Raw genomic sequence first — 17,673 nt, 5'->3', positions numbered from 1 at the left:
TTGCTAAAAATGGCATAATCATAATAAAAATACCATTTAGAAATACTTTAAAAGAGATCAAAAAATCATCAAAGTGGGACTTTAAGTTTATCATCACCTAATTTTTGCATATTATTATGAACATAAAGTGTTTGATACATTTTTGTTTTGATGTAAGATGCAAAAAAACGTTGACAAAAAGTTGCAGAAAAAAAGACACAAAAGATCATCGATAGATTTTAATTCAAACAATTGGATTTCACTTTTACAGTGTATTTCTTTTCGACAATTATTCATTAAGTGATGGGGTTTTTTTAGCCACCGCTACGGATCCGAGAACTATGTATGTTACACGTCTGAGCCCCTCGTGAAGGATTTTGCACTTCACTGTGCAAAAAAAAAAAAAAAACCAGACACCTCAAATATTAGCTGGATAGAAAAAAACCCAAAGGTTTGCTAATTTAGTTTAGATCCCATCGTTCTAAAACCATAAGTTTAGTTTAGGTTGTTTATAATAAGCAGCTAAGGATTTGCTTCATTAAACACACATGTGGCCAATTAGAAACCCGCCGTGTCCACGAGGAAGAAGGCGGCTTTTCAGAGTAGACTGAAGGAAATATGGCACTCTTTAGTCTCCAGGAACAAGTAGACCCAAACTGTTTGAAGACTGCCTCTGAACTGGCCTGAGGAGGACCGTAAGGATCAGTCTGTGCAGTCTGGGGGGTCCTCAGTCACATCAAGCTTTGCATGAACCGTTCAATGGCTTCACAGATTCCTTCCATCACGCGCCGCAACATGAGCGCGCTGGAGAAGAGCGCCGGTAAGGACAGAACCACATTGAATCTCAGTACACAGAATTTCCAGAACACGCCGCAGCAAATGAACATTGATACGACCCACTGAATGCACGTGAACACAGAGTGAATCCAGTTACATTCAGGCTCAAAAACAAGACAAAGTAAACAGCAGATTTCTCCCTTTAGCTCAAGTTTGGTCTCAGATTCCCTCAAATACACGACGGATATTAGTGCACAAAAATACAAAATTAGACTTTAAATACTGTAGCAGCAATCCTTTAGAAGTCCAAGCCTCCAGGTGCATGTGAAGGCTTTAGAGTCCCCGACTCACGGTGGGCGTAGATTGTCCTCTGAAGTGCGAGATGGCGTCTGTCAGGAGGTGTTTGGGGGGGGCGGAGCTGCGCGGGGGGAGCAGGACACTGCAGCACTTAGCCTGAAAAGGTCTTTGAACACGAGGGTTTTGTTCTGCAGGAAGCAACCCCCCCCCCATCAATAGTAACGGGCCTCCAGCTCATCTTCCAGTCCCCGTTTCCACATCCAGCCTTTCGAATCCTCATAAGTGCAGCCAAACGACAGCAGGCTTGAACAGCGAGCAGGGCTCCCCGCGGGTCAGAGGCAGGTCAGTCTGCGCTCCTTTCAGCTGGACGCCGTGGCGATGGCCTTCTTCAGCTGCTGGCTGCGGATCTCGCGGGTGCGGGACTCCAGCAGCAGGTCGTGGCAGCTGTTGCACACCAGAACCGGGTCGTAGAGCTGCTGGTCAGGGATGGGCAGCCTCAGGTGGCAACAGTCTTTACAGAACACGTTCCCACAGTTCCTGGAAAGGCAGCACAGGCCACGCCCACCGTCAGTGTCAACAAATTAGCACCTACACCACTTCAGAACATGGGAGGAAAATTCTTAGCCAAAAATAAATCTGATTATTCCGAATCACCATCTCATTGCTGCCTCAGGGGATCAAACCAGAATACTAAAATCAAATATGTAATCTCAATCACATCACACTAATGTCTGCTATGTTACAAGTTACCCACCCATCCAACATCTACAGCCTTTTCCTCTTAGTGCATTATGTTAGGGTTTGGGTTTTTCACCATTTTTTTCCCCACCAAACGTCAAATTAATTTTTTTTGTCACTTTTTGTTTTTTTATACATTGAACATATACAAATAGAATGAATAAAAAATAATCAAACCTGAAGTTATGACTAAAGTGTTCATAACCCTTTAAAATGATCTACAGTGTACAATGCTATCACCACAAATATGTGTTTCATGGAGTTTCTTTCCATACTAACACAATAAGACGCATATCCAAAGTGGATGGAAACTGGTTCTAGGTTAGAATATCTCGGTCCGACTCTGTTAAAACTGTGTGTTTAACATGTTCTTGTAGTATTTCTCTGATGGTGAAGGACATATATAAGGAAAATTACAGTATTTTTGGGCACAAGTCATTTTTTGGCAGTTTGGCTGTGGGTGCAAAAATAAATAGCAACAACCACTAGAGGGCACTGTAGGTGTGTCAGTGTTTGCTACTGACAGCAAGGCTGAAGAAGAAGCTGCGCTCAGTAGAAGATGAAGAATTTAACGGATTCAGTGATTTTTAGTGATAAAAAGTGTTGAGTTGAGTTGTAGGATGTTCTTTATGGTTATCTGAATATGTTTCACAAAGCTAAATAAGCATCAATGTGTTACAGTAATGAAGCAGGCAGACATTCAGTCTATTATTGGCATCTATGATTTGCCTTTCAAGATGAAATGTCTTCTCTTGGTCCCGTATTTTTGGGGATGCAAATTTCTGCCGCTCTGCAGAAACTATGTGCTAAAGAACAACACAGGTTTTTTTTGATTTTGCCTAAAAACAGCAGAATCATATTTACAATACCACTGGAAACGTTTTAACAATAGATTAGAAGATGATCAAGAGCCACTTTAATGAAATAAGAGAAAACAAAGGTGTAAATTAGTGCAACTGTGCTGGAGTGGCAATTTTCTATTTTGATGTGGTTCATTAAAATATTTTAAAACAAAAAAGGAACTCAGCCTTAGTCTTTAAAGGACAAAAAGAGGAATAATAGAAATCTACACTAAAAGTAAACTAGCAACTGTCAGAAAGGAGCAGCAGCTTCTATTCTAAAAATAGGCAAACAGAACATTCTTTTTCTGTTTCTAGGCCAACTGTCTGCTGCTGAGACTTCACCCTAAAGCCCTGATTTATGCTGTCTGTGCGAACTGTGCTTATGTTTGTCATCTTTCTGCAGGTTTGTCTGCGGCTGCTGATGTTTCCGTGAGGCCGTCATTACAGGGAAAAGGGTTCACCTGCAGTGATGACGCCGCTTAGCCATCCAGAACTCAGAGTCGCAGCTGAAGCAGTGGGAAGCCATGTGGTCGGGGACCCACCTGGTGACCTGCACAGACACACACACACACACACACACACACATCAGGATGCGCCCCAAACAGAGGCAGTGGCTTAGTGGGGGGGGGTTGCTGACCTCTGCATCTTTGCGCTCCACTCGGTCCCAGCTTCCCTCAGACAGACGGTCCTCGCTGTGGGTGGACAGGGAGTCCTCCTCGTTGCTGTTGTCCGACTCCCGCAGACACGTCTGATCACCAGCAGAGAGCAGCAGAGTGACTGACTGACTGACTGACCACTTCCCGTCTAAAGCAGCTTCACTGAGGAAACATGCTCATCATTACAGAAGGAAGGATACTCACGATGTCATCCTCGTAGTCGATGTCCGGCTCTGAGGGGGGGGTTCCGTACTGTTTGCTCTCCAGCCTCATCTGCAGCTGCCTCACCTGCTGCCGTAGCACCTCCACTTCCTGTTTGTACCCCGCCTCGATCTGCCGCAGCCGCTGCTGCACGGCGTCCAGCGGCACCGGCAGCCCGTCGTCATCCAGGTAGGCTGGCGCTTGTGGGGGAGGAGGGGAGCTCGAGGCTGAAAAAAAGGAGGCCAGCTGGAACTGGTGGGCTGCTAGTGAGTAGCTGTTTAAGGTAGCCATGGCGGGTACGCAAAGGCCGTTGTAGCTCCTGGCAGCAGAGGGCCACCCCACCTGCACAGGGCTGCTGGGACAGCAGAGCGCCTCCCTGCGCGAGCACTGAGACCCGCCCCCCACAGTCAAGCCGTGCGCATGCAGGAGTTTGGTGGCGAGCCGGCGGGACTGGTAGGTGTTGGGCTGCAGTGCCCGGCTCACTCCGGGGTGACTGCAGGCGGACTGGACCAGACCGTGGACACTGTCCCAGTGGGATCCCAGGAGGGACAGCTCTGACAGCGGGTTCTGACAGAGCAGGGGGCGGGCCGACAGCTGGGCGCTGTCCCCCCCTTTGCCTTTCATCGGCTCCTCCGTCTGTCTGTGGGGGTAAACTTGAGTCTGTGGTTTGGGCGGCTCCTCCTGTGGAAGACCTGAGGCTGTGGAAGGTAGGGTGGGGGGTGGGGGAGTGGGAGGGGCTTCTGCTTCCCCAGTGACAGTCTCAGTGGAGTCCTCCATGGGGAGAGGGGTTGGCTGCTTCACAGCAGAGTCAGCAACAGCATTTGCATCTGAGTGTCCGTTGAGCAGCAGGGTGGGGGTATTGGCTGCTGGGTGGGCGTTCTTGCAGGGGAGAGGTAAGCATGGCTCTGAGTCCAGAGTGGGGGGCACAGCGCCGTCAGCAGTCCTGCAGGGGCTCTCAGCCTCCAGAGGTGGAGGGAGTGGAAGGTCGGTGACGTGAGCTAAAGCTTGGTGGAGGACAGGAGTGGAGCAGGAGGTGTGCGAGTCCCGACTGACGGAGGGGAGGGGTGGAGAGGGCAGTGGCTGTGTGGTGAGACAAGGCTCCGCCCGTCCGTCTTCAGGGTCCTCTGCCCACGGGACAACCACGGCAGTCTGGGTGGGACTCGGATGGTCAGACTGATCTTCCTCTGGGTCATCAGAGCCGTGCGCAGACAAGGCCGACGAGGCCTCGGCTGCACCGCGGTCCTCCTGGCAGTGTTTGTTCAGATTAGGGTCACTTGATGTACGAGTCAGGGGCGTGCCGTTCTCGAAGGCAGACAATAGGTTGTCCATGGAGCGTGTTTTAGGAAGCCTGGATAACAGGGATGAACACAAAAACAGGAAATGTATAAATACCCTTTACTAGGGGTGTAACAAGTAATTGATTAACCAATAAATCAATTTCTATTCAAAGCAGATCAATCTGTCGGAGTCAGAGAAGAATTGACTGATATCATTAAAAAATAGTTTTAAAACTGATAATCAAATCGATACAGGAAAATACCATACGGACTGAGGCATTGTAAGTTTGATTTACTGTAAAAATGACCAAGTGCATCACAGCAGACAACAAACATGTGATGTCAGCAAAAACTGATCAGTCCATCATTCCAGTCCAATGAGTGGAAACACTTTGAATTCAGCAAAGTCATGTGACCACACAGTGTGCTAGAAATAATGTTCCCTTTGGATTCTTTAATGCGGTAAAACAAAATGTGAATGGATTTGACATTTTTTCTTGCTTACTTGTTTGTTTGTACAGATTTAATTTACTTTTGATTATTTTAAAGGAAATACAAGAAATCTGGAAAACTGCACTGTTCAGTATTCAGGTATTTCTCTGAGTCACACTGGTTGAAGTTTTGGCTAAAGATGTCCTGGATCCATTTTAGGCCAGTGAATTGGATCGAATCAGATCATTCAAAATGAACCCAAATAGAAAGTTGTTAAAATAAATATAATACATACATGTTATACCCCTACCACTCACATGTGCAGTAATAATATCGATTCTCAATTGTGGGCACTAGAGGGCAGTCTGAGTCTTCAGAAATCTCAGCCTGAAGTCCCACTCTGATCATATAAAGGTTTTCCAGTGGTCTTTTAATTATGATTATGCGATTTTTAGCCAAAAATCAATAAACTTTTGTTGTTTTCTAGGACATAGTTTCTGAAAGTGGCGATTCAACACTAACCTACTCCCCGGGCGAGTAAAAAATGATCTATATATAATGTATTAATCTGAAAATGGAAAGTGCATCAGAATGGAGCAGTACTGGAGTTTGTGGCCTGCTGACTATATTTTCTACATCAAAAATACGCTCTTTTTCAACAGTATTTTTTTGTCTGCTTCTGATTCACAAAAATTGAAATAAAGAAATTCTCAAACACAAATTTTAGTTTTATTTTCTTCATATTTGTCCTCAATCGTCATAAAATTGCAATAAGAGCATGTTAAAAATACTAAAGAACATCATTTTCATCAGAGTGGTCTTTAAGCAGCTACTGTGATTTCGCTAAAGGCCTACAAAAATAACTTTGGAAACAGCCTGTTGTATTTTGACAAACCAAAAACTGCCGACACAGATGATCGGCGACACAGCCATGCCCTCTGCAGACATACCTGTCCAGCGAGCGGGAGGTGAGTTCCTCTCCTGCGATGCACGGGGGGAGGTAGAGCTCCACAGACTCATCCACAGCCGTGCAGGGGGAGGAGGTGGGCAGGTACACAGCTGTCCACAGCTGTAGTGCCCGAGTGTGGCAGACAGGCTGCAGCACCTGACAGATGAACAGAGACGCGGACGACTTCAGGAGAAATCAACAATTCTGAGCATTCAAGCTGGAAATCACAGCCTGCCGTTTGTTGTAAAATGGGGGGGGTGGGAGGGTGGGGGTACCGTGTCATGGCTGGGGATGTAGAGGAAGTTCTGGAAGTTCTTGTTTCCGGTGCGCAGCAGGGACCACACAGAGCAGGTGCGCTTATAGATGTTCTTGGCCTCCCTCTCGCGGGCGTTGTTGCACAGAAAGGTGCCATAGAGACAGGAGTAGGTGTGCTGCACCAGCTTGACCTAAACCGCACAAAGATAAGACGCGTCAAGTCAGGCTGTTTCAAAAATTCATCTGCTGTTTACCAATCACAGCAGATGAACCGCAACAACGTGGTGCAGCGGTAGGGCAGTTGACCCATGATCGTAATATTGCAGGTTCGATTCCCGCCTTGCACACCCCCTGTGTCGAAGTATTCTTGGTAAAGACACTGAACCCCACCTTGCCTCTGGTGGTAGGCTGGCGCCATTGTTCGGCAGCGGAGTGTGAATGTGTGTGTGACTGGGTGAATGGGTCTGGGACTGTAAAGCGCTGTAAAGGGCCTTGTAGGTAGAAAAGCGCTATACAAGTATACGCCATGTAAACTGCTTTTTTTTTTTTAAAACTACATTTTTGTTTTATAGCAGGGGCTGGCAAACCTTTTGATCCGTGGGCCACCAAAGGTTCTAAAAAATGGACAGAAGCGCCGAATGAAGAGCAGATGGTGGAGTGTTTTGGTAATCCACCTCTTAAAAGACAGAAATGACAGGCAATCTGGATGAAAACATGCTTTAATTTGGATTGGAAATAGATATATATATATATTAAAAAAAAACATTGGAGTTTTTATTCAAAATTGTGGCTTTTATTCTCATTTTAGTGCCAATTGGATTTCTCGGGTGATGTCTCTCAGGGAAAAAAAAACGCAAACTTGGATAAATGCTGTGTCTTCGTGTGGTATTGGAATGATAGGAAAAATGACTGTTTGACTGGGAAAACACAATAACATCAGAAAAACAACAAATCTACCAACAGCACATGAATGCAGGATAACTTCTTGCATCCAAACAAAACATTAACAAGGATTACCAATATAATGTACTTCAGGGTATATATTGCCCCCGGGCCATAGTTTGCCCACCTCTGGTTTAGAGTATTCCTAAAAACGTCTGCTGAGGTCGTTTCTCAAAGGCAGGGCCTGGAAAAGCACTCACCAGGAAGGCCTCGTTGTACTCAAACAGGCAGGGGAACTGTTTGAGCAGCTGGTGGACACAGTCCAGCCACTGCAGGAAGACAGGACACTGCTCGCTCACATCATCCGCGCTCTCCTGGTGGCCACAGCGGTCCCCGAACTTATGACCAAAGTCCAACCACTCTGTCTCCACCAGCACCTGGAAACCCTGAGAACATTCACGGGGCTCTGATGATTCTGTAAAAAAAACACAAAAAAACCCCCAAAACCCTCAAACCAGGCGTGCTTACCTCTAAAGTTCTGTAATACGGGTCCAGCAGAATCTTGGCTAGGGCTACTATCTGCGGTGTGCGGTCCCACCCGTCTGAACAATGAACCAGGACGGGTCGACCTTCCCGCTCCATGGCTGAACACACCAGAGTGGATGCCTTCAACATGACAGACAGGTGCTGCAGCCAGCGGGTGCTCTCGAGTGCAGACAGCCAGCTGCAAACACAGGAAGGTCTGTTACACAACTACACAGCAAGAACAGGTACCTGCAAACCAAACCTGGAGCTACGCCTCTGGATTTTCGGGCACATTCTCACAAGTTATGTTATACAGAGCACACAGTCAACCGAAACACAAACAGAAAGGCCGGACAGCACAGACACGGCTGCAGCTGGCTGCCCCAGCAGGAGCGGTACAGCTCCACTGCAGCGTTCACCGTTCCTGTAGCCATTAGAACAGGGGGAGGTGGGGGGGGGGGGGGGGGGGGTTGCAGAGAGAAAGGTCGGACGGATCAACTTACTTTCCCGGATCCGGGATCTGACAACAGACTGTCCTCAGAGCCTGGAAGCTGTTTCGGATGGCGTGGATGTTGGCCATTCCCATAAACATGACCTCGCAGTTTGGATAGTACTCTGAACACAAACAGAAAATTCAGAAATAGGTCACAGGACATAAACACCGACCCAGATAGTACTTTCTACAAATTCTGAAAAGCCTGAAAGATGCAGCATTTCAGGTTCCACGAAAAAGAATGATTATACCAGAACAAAGACATTCTGATGGTCTATTATCTCATTCAGTTGCTGACAGAGTCACAGATCCGCTAACAAACAATGACACTCCTGAGTATGGAAACATTCTGTGAAATGTTTGATGTGACAAACCTTCACATTCACAGCCCCCACCCTTGGCCCTGTTGGCCACAGCAGCCGTGTAGGAGCGGGCGTCCAGGATCAGCAGTTTGTGGGGGACGGTGTTCTCGTCACAGCCAGAGCCTCCAGTCAGCGAGGAGTCTGAGGAGAAGAAGCAGGAGACACTTCAGTTAGTCCACCTGCTGACGAGATGAAGGGACTGGTGATGAGAGGGAAGCAGGAGGACATCCCAGGGGGTGTTTACGAAACCTGAAAGCATCTTTAAACCCACTTACAACTCCACATGTGCTTCAGATGACACTGCAGGCCTTCTCTAAACCAAAAGTAGAAGCTCCATTGAAACTGAAGCTTTGTCTCGGATGAATTCAGCTTTCCTTTTGACAAACTGCTAATTTAAAAAAATAAGAAAAACAAGTTGTTTGTGCTCGAGCTGCACTCTCAGCTGCTACAATTGTTTTCCTTTGGTTTTATTTAAAGAGTACAACAAGAGAAAAACATCAAAATGTGGGGTTAAACTTCAAAAATAAACTGATTTTTGGTGCAGCTTCATGAACTTTTCAAAAGTATTTTTCTGCAGGAAATTTACTAACAGACAAAATGTTCTAACAGTACAACACTCATTAAAGCCTTTACAGACCCACTCCGATGAAAATTGTGTTTTTAACATGTTCCTTTGGCTGTTTGTCTGATGATGGAGGACAAATATAAAGAAAATAAAGCTAAAACTTGCATTTTTGGATATTTTTTTTTATTCAAATCATGAAGAATCAGGGGCAGCTCTCAGCAACGAGATGGGAAGAGGGGCGGCGTTGCCGGAGTCCCGGACACAACTTAGAGGTGAATTTCTGATGAATTCCTGCAGAAACTGTCTTAGAAAACAACATGATCGGAGTGGGTCTTTAATTTAAAGTTTCTGGAACATATTCTAAAAAGTTTTGATTTTAAGTTGCGGACTTGAACACCAGTCCAGACTGTTAAGGCTATTTCCATACTGATCTGAGCAGAGGAGAAACAGAGAAGACTACAGAACTGAAGGTCACCTTTAACCATCACCTTCCGAAAAAAGTTTAGGTTCAATGGAAAACATTCAAAAAGATATCATACACAAAAACTCTTTATCTGTCCGGCCTCCCCTCTTGCAGCAATGAGACTGTGCACTCAGAAAATGATCAGCAGCTTTACCAAAATCACTGTCGGAGGAGTCGGGAGCTTCTCCTCGTTGCCGGTTCGCCAGTGGCGCTTTGGCTCCAGAGTCCATTTGACAAGCTTTAGCGATGGACGTCACCAGGTATTCATCGTCTGTGTTCCTCCAGCCCCACCAGCTGATCTCAGGCTGGCTGCAACGGGCAATCACTGCTCCATTCTTCTGATGCCTGGGACACAAATTAGATGAAATGAGATCATTAGCAAGCTACAGACAAAACTGGCTGCTTTACCTTGACCAGCGTGTCAGCAAACCCACCTGTAGACCACCACAGGGATCCTCTTCCACGACCTGAAAGAAGCCACACTCTCCAGCTCCTTATCGGTGATCCATATTGGAACCAGAAGCTTCTGAGGATAACTGGAACACAACCTGCAGAAGGAACGAGAGGTGAGACATTTTTTCATGACTTCCTCCTGCAGCAATAATTCAGAACAAATCTCAGTGTGCCTCCATCCGTCTCTGCTCTCCTATCTCCCCTGATCTCAATTCCTGCCCACCTGCCGAGAGTCTGTGGAGGGAGAGATCAGACTGCCGTGCACGTCTGTGCGTGCGAGAGCAAACAAAGTGAAAGAGTGTGCTGAGTCACGGTCCGCAGCATGTTGCAGCTTGTTTAATTATCCTGTAGTCCTGGGTGTCTGTCTCCTTCAGCAGGATGAGCTCTCACAGCCCCCCTCTCCAAAAACACTGACCTTTTTTTGTGCAGCCTTATGTGTTCAGACAGCAAAGGACATGGTGATGTACAGGTTCAATCTGTTTCAAAAGGTTTTTTCTGCAGTTCGTGTCAAAGTGAAAGATGAAATGCTATCGACTGTTTTACCAGTTCAATGGAAGGGATTCTGCATTGTCATGCTCCTTTGTGGGGTTTTCAGATGCTGTGTTTGAGTTTGTTTGTGGTTATAAACACAGTTTCACAAAGTAATGTTGATCTGAAAGGTCAGATAAAAGGTCAACAGGATCACACAATGCAGATTTCCTGATTTAACTGGATCCTACTGTTGTTTACATCCCACCCTGGAGTTCGGACTGTACTTGAACTGCAGCTGCTGTCTTCACTCAGACAGACGGATGTCAGTTCAAATTCATAGGCTATGTTCAAGTAACGTTCGCATCGCCCTCAGGAACGGACGCTTAAGCAACCACTTTCAATGAAAAGTCTAAGGGCTTCACATACATGCGTTGTTATGAGAGTTTCTACGACTGCTTTTGGGGCTGTAGGTCCAGAATGGCCAATGAACATGTGATTAAAGTTAAACCAGAACTTTGACCAATCAGGGACTTAGATTTAGTGGTGACCTATGGATGGCGTCCCCTTTAATTCACGGCAGTGCCAACCATTTGAAAATTGATCAAGGAGGAGAATTAATAATTGCAGTTTGTGCCAGGCTGGAATTCTATGACACCAAGTCTTTCATAAATCAGAATAGAGCTGCAAAAGAAAAAGCCTGGAGCGAGATTGACACCATTTTAACATTTCTGCCAACTGTAGGTGGCAGAAATGCGCTAGTATAAAGTAGAAAAGGAAGAAAATGAAGGAGAAGTAGCCCCTCCCTGCTTGTCTAGTGTGAATGCACCTTCAAGAACCTACAGGATCATCCTCTTGTAAGCTGTTACACCATGACGACAGCGATTCAATTAAAAAGTTTATTAAAGCGTCTTTGTGTGCCATTTAAAGCGCTATACAAATAAAGTTTATTATTATTAAATCAAAAAGCTCAGAAAAAAAGCCTCAATGGGAAAACCTGAGACATACTTGTAGTTGCTGTTGATGTCTGACACTCTCCAAACATTCTGCGTATCAAAGCCCATCCTCTTCACCTCCATCTCCATTCGGTGGCGCACGTGGTCCCCTGCACATAAACAAAAAGTACAGCGGGAGTGTCAGTGCAAAAAGAGATCTGAAAGCGGACTCTCTCCTCAGAGCTGACAGTTTGTCCACCTGGGCGACACAGATGAACGTGCTGGTCTTCATCATCTGCGCTGCCTCCGAGGCACCAGGCGTGATAGGCCAGGGCGAACAGGTCCTCCAGCCGCGATGGGTGGGCGATGGCTTGGTTCAGCCGCTTCGCCCATTCCTGACACTGCTTAAAGGTTGCAAAGTGGCATCTGTGGAGCAGAAGGTTTAAAAATGCACCTGTAAAGCTCAGGTGACTGATGATGCACTGAAGGGGCGGGGCCTGTTACAAAGATCTGAAAACTACTAAGTTTGAGATGGTAATTTCATTAAAATTCATGTTTAACAGTGAAAAAAATTATTGTAGTTTTTATAGTAAAAAATAGTTTTACATCAAGTCCAAATAGTCCATCTAGCAGTTTGACAGCTTCTGTGTCCTGATCTTCAAGACAATTTTTACGGTAGTTATTTTCTTCTGCTTTTGGCTGAGAAAAGCCTAATATGTCATTTGTTAAGCACTTGCTTTCCTGTCATCAGCAGCAGCAGAGTATTTCCCTCACCAGACCCCTAAACATTTGTGATGTACCTCTTTCATTTAGGGCACAAAATAACAACTCTTATTATGTTATTCCCTGACTTTCGATGTCATAAGTCCGTCTGTCCTTATTCTCAGCCCCTGCATCCTCTGTGCTGCATCAACGCACAGACGCACGATGAACAGAAGAGACAAGGAACTGAAGCGATGTAGCAGACTCGCTCTGAGGTAAACAGAAGTGCTTCTATGTGGTAAAGCAAAAAAAAAAACATTTTTGTAATGGTTAGATTCTTCTTTTGAAGGACGAGCTCCACCTCCTGCCATCTGCTGTTCAAGGTTAATGTTTCAGGCTGGGGGGGGGAGGGTTGGACCGACTCTGAAGATTGTTTGATCCTGTTATTGCAAAGACTTGTGGGGTTCACAAGAGTAGCTAGTTATTTAATGCAACTTGTGTTCCAGTTTTGTTAAGTTTAACAAACACTGACCAACCTCGACTCTCGTTTCTGAGCAAACCAGTCCCCCCACCCCCCACTGTTTACAGACAGGGCGTGTCTGGCTTTAGGTCAGAGGCTGTGCATACCACAATAAAAAGACACTCCATGCTGTGCTGCACCAAAGAGCTGACACGCTTGATTTTAAGCCAAACAGCGGCAGGCGCTGCAAGTACAGGTCCAAACATTAGCTTTAAATGAAGCATCAGCCATAAAACTATTAGAATCCCCTCTGTTAATCAAAGAAAAAGCCACAATGGTCACTGAAATGCTGACATTTAATTAAATTACTGATAAGACTGACATTTTACTGAAAGCAATACATAAAAAGTATAACCTATGGTCATAATTTGACACGTGTCCTCCAATCAGAATCCCAGGACTCTTCAAACCTGAAATCAGTCAGTTTGTTTACAGTCTACAGTTTGTACCACTCTGAACATGGAACACAGACAGAGAAATAGACTTTGGAGATTTGCTGCGTCTTGAATATGTGCAGGTTCATTAAAATAGGCCTATCAAGGCATTCTGGAGCCAAATGAGCTGCTTACTATCAGAGAGTTTGGTCTGCTGCAGGTCATTGATCTAACAATAATGACCCCAAAAAATAAGCTAAAATCTCTGACAGCAAAACATTAGACTGATCTAAAACGTCAAAACTTTTTACAAAAACACAAAAAGTTAATGATATTTTGTCAAGGCCTGTTTGATTAGTTTGTTTTTATTATATTCTATTATACTATATTACCATAATTCTAGGTTGAATTTCACAATAAAAAATTGCTAAATAATGCAGAACTACAAAAGGCAGCTGTGATGCTTTCTGGAGTAGCACAGTGCAGAAAAAAGCCGGTTTTCTTACCGGACAACCTTCGAATCTTTGCAGATGATGTGCAGCTGGAACATGTCTCTGCTCTCCACGCCCTCTATGAGCCTGAGAGGCACCTGCAGGGGGAGACAAAGAGCGTGTGCGTCAGCCTGATGTCCCGCTGTGGAAGCAAACAGCACATCTGCAGAGAAGAAACCACCCTCTGGTCCAGAAGAGACTCGCTGCAGAGGTTTTCATTCACTTCCAATTCCACCCCAAAAAACCTTTATAAAAAAGCAATGTGTGCGTGTTGCAAAGATAAAAAGTTATTTAACATTGTGTTAACTTTAGGTCACCCCATATAACTGCTACTTTAAATAAATTATTATCGAATTAAACTCATGAGTTCAAGCCGTTCTCTGACAGTGTTTTTCAACCAGTGTGCCGTGGGAGATGGTCAGGTGTGCCATGGGAAATTGCCCTCATTCACTGATGTAAAAACATTTACCATCTCCAGGATATCAGCCCTGTGTTCATCCAAACAGGCCCTGATAAAACACTGAGTAGTAAGGAATATGAAAGATCATAAATACCTAAAAAATACATACAAAAAATACAGAAAAATACCTTTTTCTTGTGTTTATTTGATTCTATTAAAGACATTTTGATAAGAATGACGGTACCGCGATTTAGCCGCAGCTTCAGCTGTTTTTGGAAAAGTCCCTCCCCTTCAACTGTCTCCACCAATCATTCTTGGAGGCTTAATCATACGTCATCAGTCTGACCAATCAGAAGTGGTTAAAGTCTTCACTTCCTTGTTCCGGTTTTAGCTCATTAAGTCCCTCAGCTCCAACAAAAATACCAGCTAAAGCTCGTCTTTAGCGGTGTAGCTTTCTGTTGAATCCGCTGTCAGACCGTGGAACAATTGAACAATGAAGCTCAGAGAGTCTGCGATCGGTGGCAGTTTCGCACTACATCTCCCATGATGCATCGGGTTAAAGTGACAGTGTCTCAGCGAACAATGAGTCTTCCCTGTTTAATGTCTTGAACCCACAACGAAGACACACCAAACAGTTTTTCCATCTTCTTGATGAAATCAGAGGTCAACAGTTTAGTTCTCCTTCAAGGTTTGTGTTTATGAACAGCCAAACATCCCAGAGTTTGGTCCAAGTATTCTTTCTAACTGAAACACTTTTCTAATAACGTCTGGATTTTTTTATACGTCAAACTTAGAAGAAGTTATAACATTTAAGAAACAGGATTAAGGTGAGGTGGCCAGACACAATTAAACTAAATTCAAACAATTTAATCATCTAAAAAGAAATAAAACATTTTTGTTAACCATTTCAAAGACTTCATTTTTGATTAGGACCAGAGAAAAACTAAAAAACTTCAACATGTTCACTTTTTTGTGTAGCTACAGAAAACAAATATAATGTTAGTCTTTTTGAGTAAAATCTATCAAACATATTGTGATCATTTAATTTTTCAAAAATTACAGTTACCTTTGCACTAACATTGAAAAAAACTATAAAAAATAACTAAATCACAATTTAGAAAGAATATATTTGTTTATTTGTGAGGTTACATAAAATTCCAAGTTAATAAACTGAAGGGTAAAACAACTACCAGGGTAAAATATTAAATAATTTAGTTGAATATTATTATTGAAAACTAGCTTTACTTTAATTACAACTCTTAGACAAAACAGCTGCAACTTTCAGCCTTTTCAGCCGCATTTATCACAAAAATACATGTGAGATTGTGGAGGGACTGTACATCAATACAGACTATGGAGTTTCTCCTTTTATAATTTTTGGATGCTGGTGTGCCGCGGGATTTTTGTCAAGGATAAAGTGTGCCTTGCCTCAAAAAAGGTTGAAAAACACTGCTCCATGCTTTGTCATCGAGTGCAGTGCAGAATAAGCTCTGCTGCTGTCTAGACTGTAGCAGAGGGTGGTGTTTTATCACACGGTACTCACAGAGATGTCTGTGTCCACACCTGCCAAGGTCTAAAACACAGTGACACCATCGAGCACACGGAGAGAAAGAAAGGGAGGAGGAAACACAAGACAGGGGGAAATGAAAACAACTATTAAAACCAAAAAAAAAAAAATAGAAAAGGAAAATGAAGAGTTATAAGAAAAAAAAATCAAAACGTTTGCAGGACGAATGACACCAGTGGAATAGAATTTCAGGACAAACAAAATGCATGGAGAGAAAGACATACAAGGTGAGAGCAAAGGGTAAGAAAACTTGAAATATGGACTGATGCAAAAGGTGTGGGTGAAAGGTTGCAGCCTGCTGTAAGTCGTGCACTTTGTCTGAGTGGTGTCAGAGTAGGAGTCAAGCTCATTTTGGATTTAGCTAATAACCCAGTTAGGGATTAGAGGGATCTGAACTCATGGGTTACTTTTTAAAACTCTTTCATTGTTTTAGAAAGTCTTTCTGGAAAAGATGACCAGGCATCAAGGAGGAGGAGGTATTTTGCTGCCAGTGAATGCAAACAATTGACCCGTTTGTGTTTGAGGGAATCCTGACGTCAGCAGGAGCGGCTCATTGGACCTCAGCGCCAGCACAGGCCGAGCCGTGGAGCCTGGATGTCACATTTAAACCTCTACTGTCTGCTGCTCCTGAACAGCCCTGTGTGCTGGAGTGCAGCTACAACCACTTCACTGGGGAGGCCAAGTCATTTATTTGTAGGTTTATTTGCCTCATTAGTGCAGTTATAGATTTGTAAAGTTGAAGTGGGGGAAAGGAAAAAAAGCTCATGTTCGTCCAAAATAAACACTGAATCCTCCTCTCAACCGCTATTGGTCTTCGCAGTGGCGTGGTACCCTGCACACACACACACATATGGGCACGCACGCACACACCATTTACTAAAGCAGAAATGATCATTTCTCTGCCAGCACTCACATTGACGACGGATTCCTTGAACTTGATGTGAAATCTGTAGTTAGAAATGGCGATGATGGCTTCATTGGCATGACCAAGATACTCGACCCCCTCCCCCTGAAGAACTGGGAATGGCACCTGCAGAGATGAAAACCAAAAGAAACGTTTGAAGACCCACTCTCATGAAAAATCCTGTTCCAGAGTTTAATATGTTTTTGTGGCAATTTTTTCATGATGGAGGACACATGTAAAGAAATCATGCTTAAAATTACAAGTTCCCTGCTCTGCTCCATTCTGATGCATCCACTTTTAGCCGACTGGATCCACGTACGTCTTTATTTTCCTTGTCCGAGTTGGCATCTGGATCTAAACAGTAGGGTTAGATAGCTCCAACATTCTCACCATTTTGATGCACCACTAATGTTAGGTTGGGGGTGTGAGGGGCTATAAGGTAGTGTGTTTTTGTGGCAATTTTTTCATGATGGAGGACACATGTAAAGAAATCATGCTTAAAATTACAAGTTCCCTGCTCTGCTCCATTCTGATGCATCCACTTTTAGCCGACTGGATCCACGTACGTCTTTATTTTCCTTGTCCGAGTTGGCATCTGGATCTAAACAGTAGGGTTAGATAGCTCCAACATTCTCACCATTTTGATGCACCACTAATGTTAGGTTGGGGGTGTGAGGGGCTATAAGGTAGTGGGAGAGAGTGGAAACAAAGGGTTGGGGAAGGCTCACTCTGCACCAACAGTCCTGGCAACAACTTGGAGCTAAATTTTTAATGAACTCCTGCCGCTCTGCAGAAACAATGTTCTAGAAAATAACTTAAAAATTTCGTTTAAAAACGGCATAATCATAATGAAAAGACCACTGGGAACACTTTTAGAATAGATCAAAAGATGATTAAAGTTGAGATGTTCTCCTGATATTCACCAAAACTTGGACGTAGGGGTGTGAAAATAACCACATCACCATGGTAATGAGGTCATCACAACATAACTGCACGTATATTTTTTTGAAAGTTTTTTTTTCTTGGGAAGTTCTGCATATGGTGCATGATTGGAACTATAATAAACACATTAAACACATTCATCTTTGCTGATAATTTACTTTTTCTGCTGGTCCTGTGTTCAGACTTCAAGGGTTTCTGGGGGAAACGTTTTATCTCCTTCAGTC

The 17,673-nt window shown here is 44.2% G+C and overlaps 1 protein-coding gene across 10 annotated transcripts in view; it reads right to left on the bottom strand.

Moving 5' to 3' along the window:
* Positions 1–203: 203 nt before the first annotated feature.
* mtmr4 (myotubularin related protein 4) overlaps positions 204–17,673 on the bottom strand; it is a 44,432-nt gene continuing 26,962 nt past the window's right edge. For 5 of the 10 annotated variants that reach the window (XM_023962308.2, XM_023962311.2, XM_023962309.2 and 2 more), the window contains 17 exons: positions 16,517–16,633; positions 15,580–15,609; positions 13,652–13,734; positions 11,809–11,975; positions 11,623–11,719; positions 10,128–10,241; positions 9,848–10,038; positions 8,678–8,806; positions 8,314–8,425; positions 7,814–8,009; positions 7,546–7,731; positions 6,424–6,594; positions 6,150–6,304; positions 3,494–4,838; positions 3,271–3,381; positions 3,095–3,183; positions 204–1,590 (listed from right to left, as the gene is read on the bottom strand). In XM_023962308.2, the coding sequence (XP_023818076.1) occupies positions 1,413–1,590; positions 3,095–3,183; positions 3,271–3,381; positions 3,494–4,838; positions 6,150–6,304; positions 6,424–6,594; positions 7,546–7,731; positions 7,814–8,009; positions 8,314–8,425; positions 8,678–8,806; positions 9,848–10,038; positions 10,128–10,241; positions 11,623–11,719; positions 11,809–11,975; positions 13,652–13,734; positions 15,580–15,609; positions 16,517–16,633 (3,471 nt within the window). In that variant the 3' untranslated portion in view covers positions 204–1,412. The remainder of the gene's footprint in view (positions 1,591–3,094; positions 3,184–3,270; positions 3,382–3,493; positions 4,839–6,149; positions 6,305–6,423; positions 6,595–7,545; positions 7,732–7,813; positions 8,010–8,313; positions 8,426–8,677; positions 8,807–9,847; positions 10,039–10,127; positions 10,242–11,622; positions 11,720–11,808; positions 11,976–13,651; positions 13,735–15,579; positions 15,610–16,516; positions 16,634–17,673) is intronic. The other 5 variants (XM_020709036.3, XM_078930365.1, XM_020709037.3 and 2 more) reach the window with 1 other exon arrangement.

Source organism: Oryzias latipes, chromosome 14 (assembly GCF_053564925.1).
Source record: "Oryzias latipes strain Hd-rR chromosome 14, Olatipes_Hd-rR_3.1".
Classification (NCBI taxonomy): domain Eukaryota; kingdom Metazoa; phylum Chordata; class Actinopteri; order Beloniformes; family Adrianichthyidae; genus Oryzias; species Oryzias latipes.
Note: the sequence above shows the minus strand (reverse complement) of the source record. Positions and strands in the feature narration are given on the sequence as shown.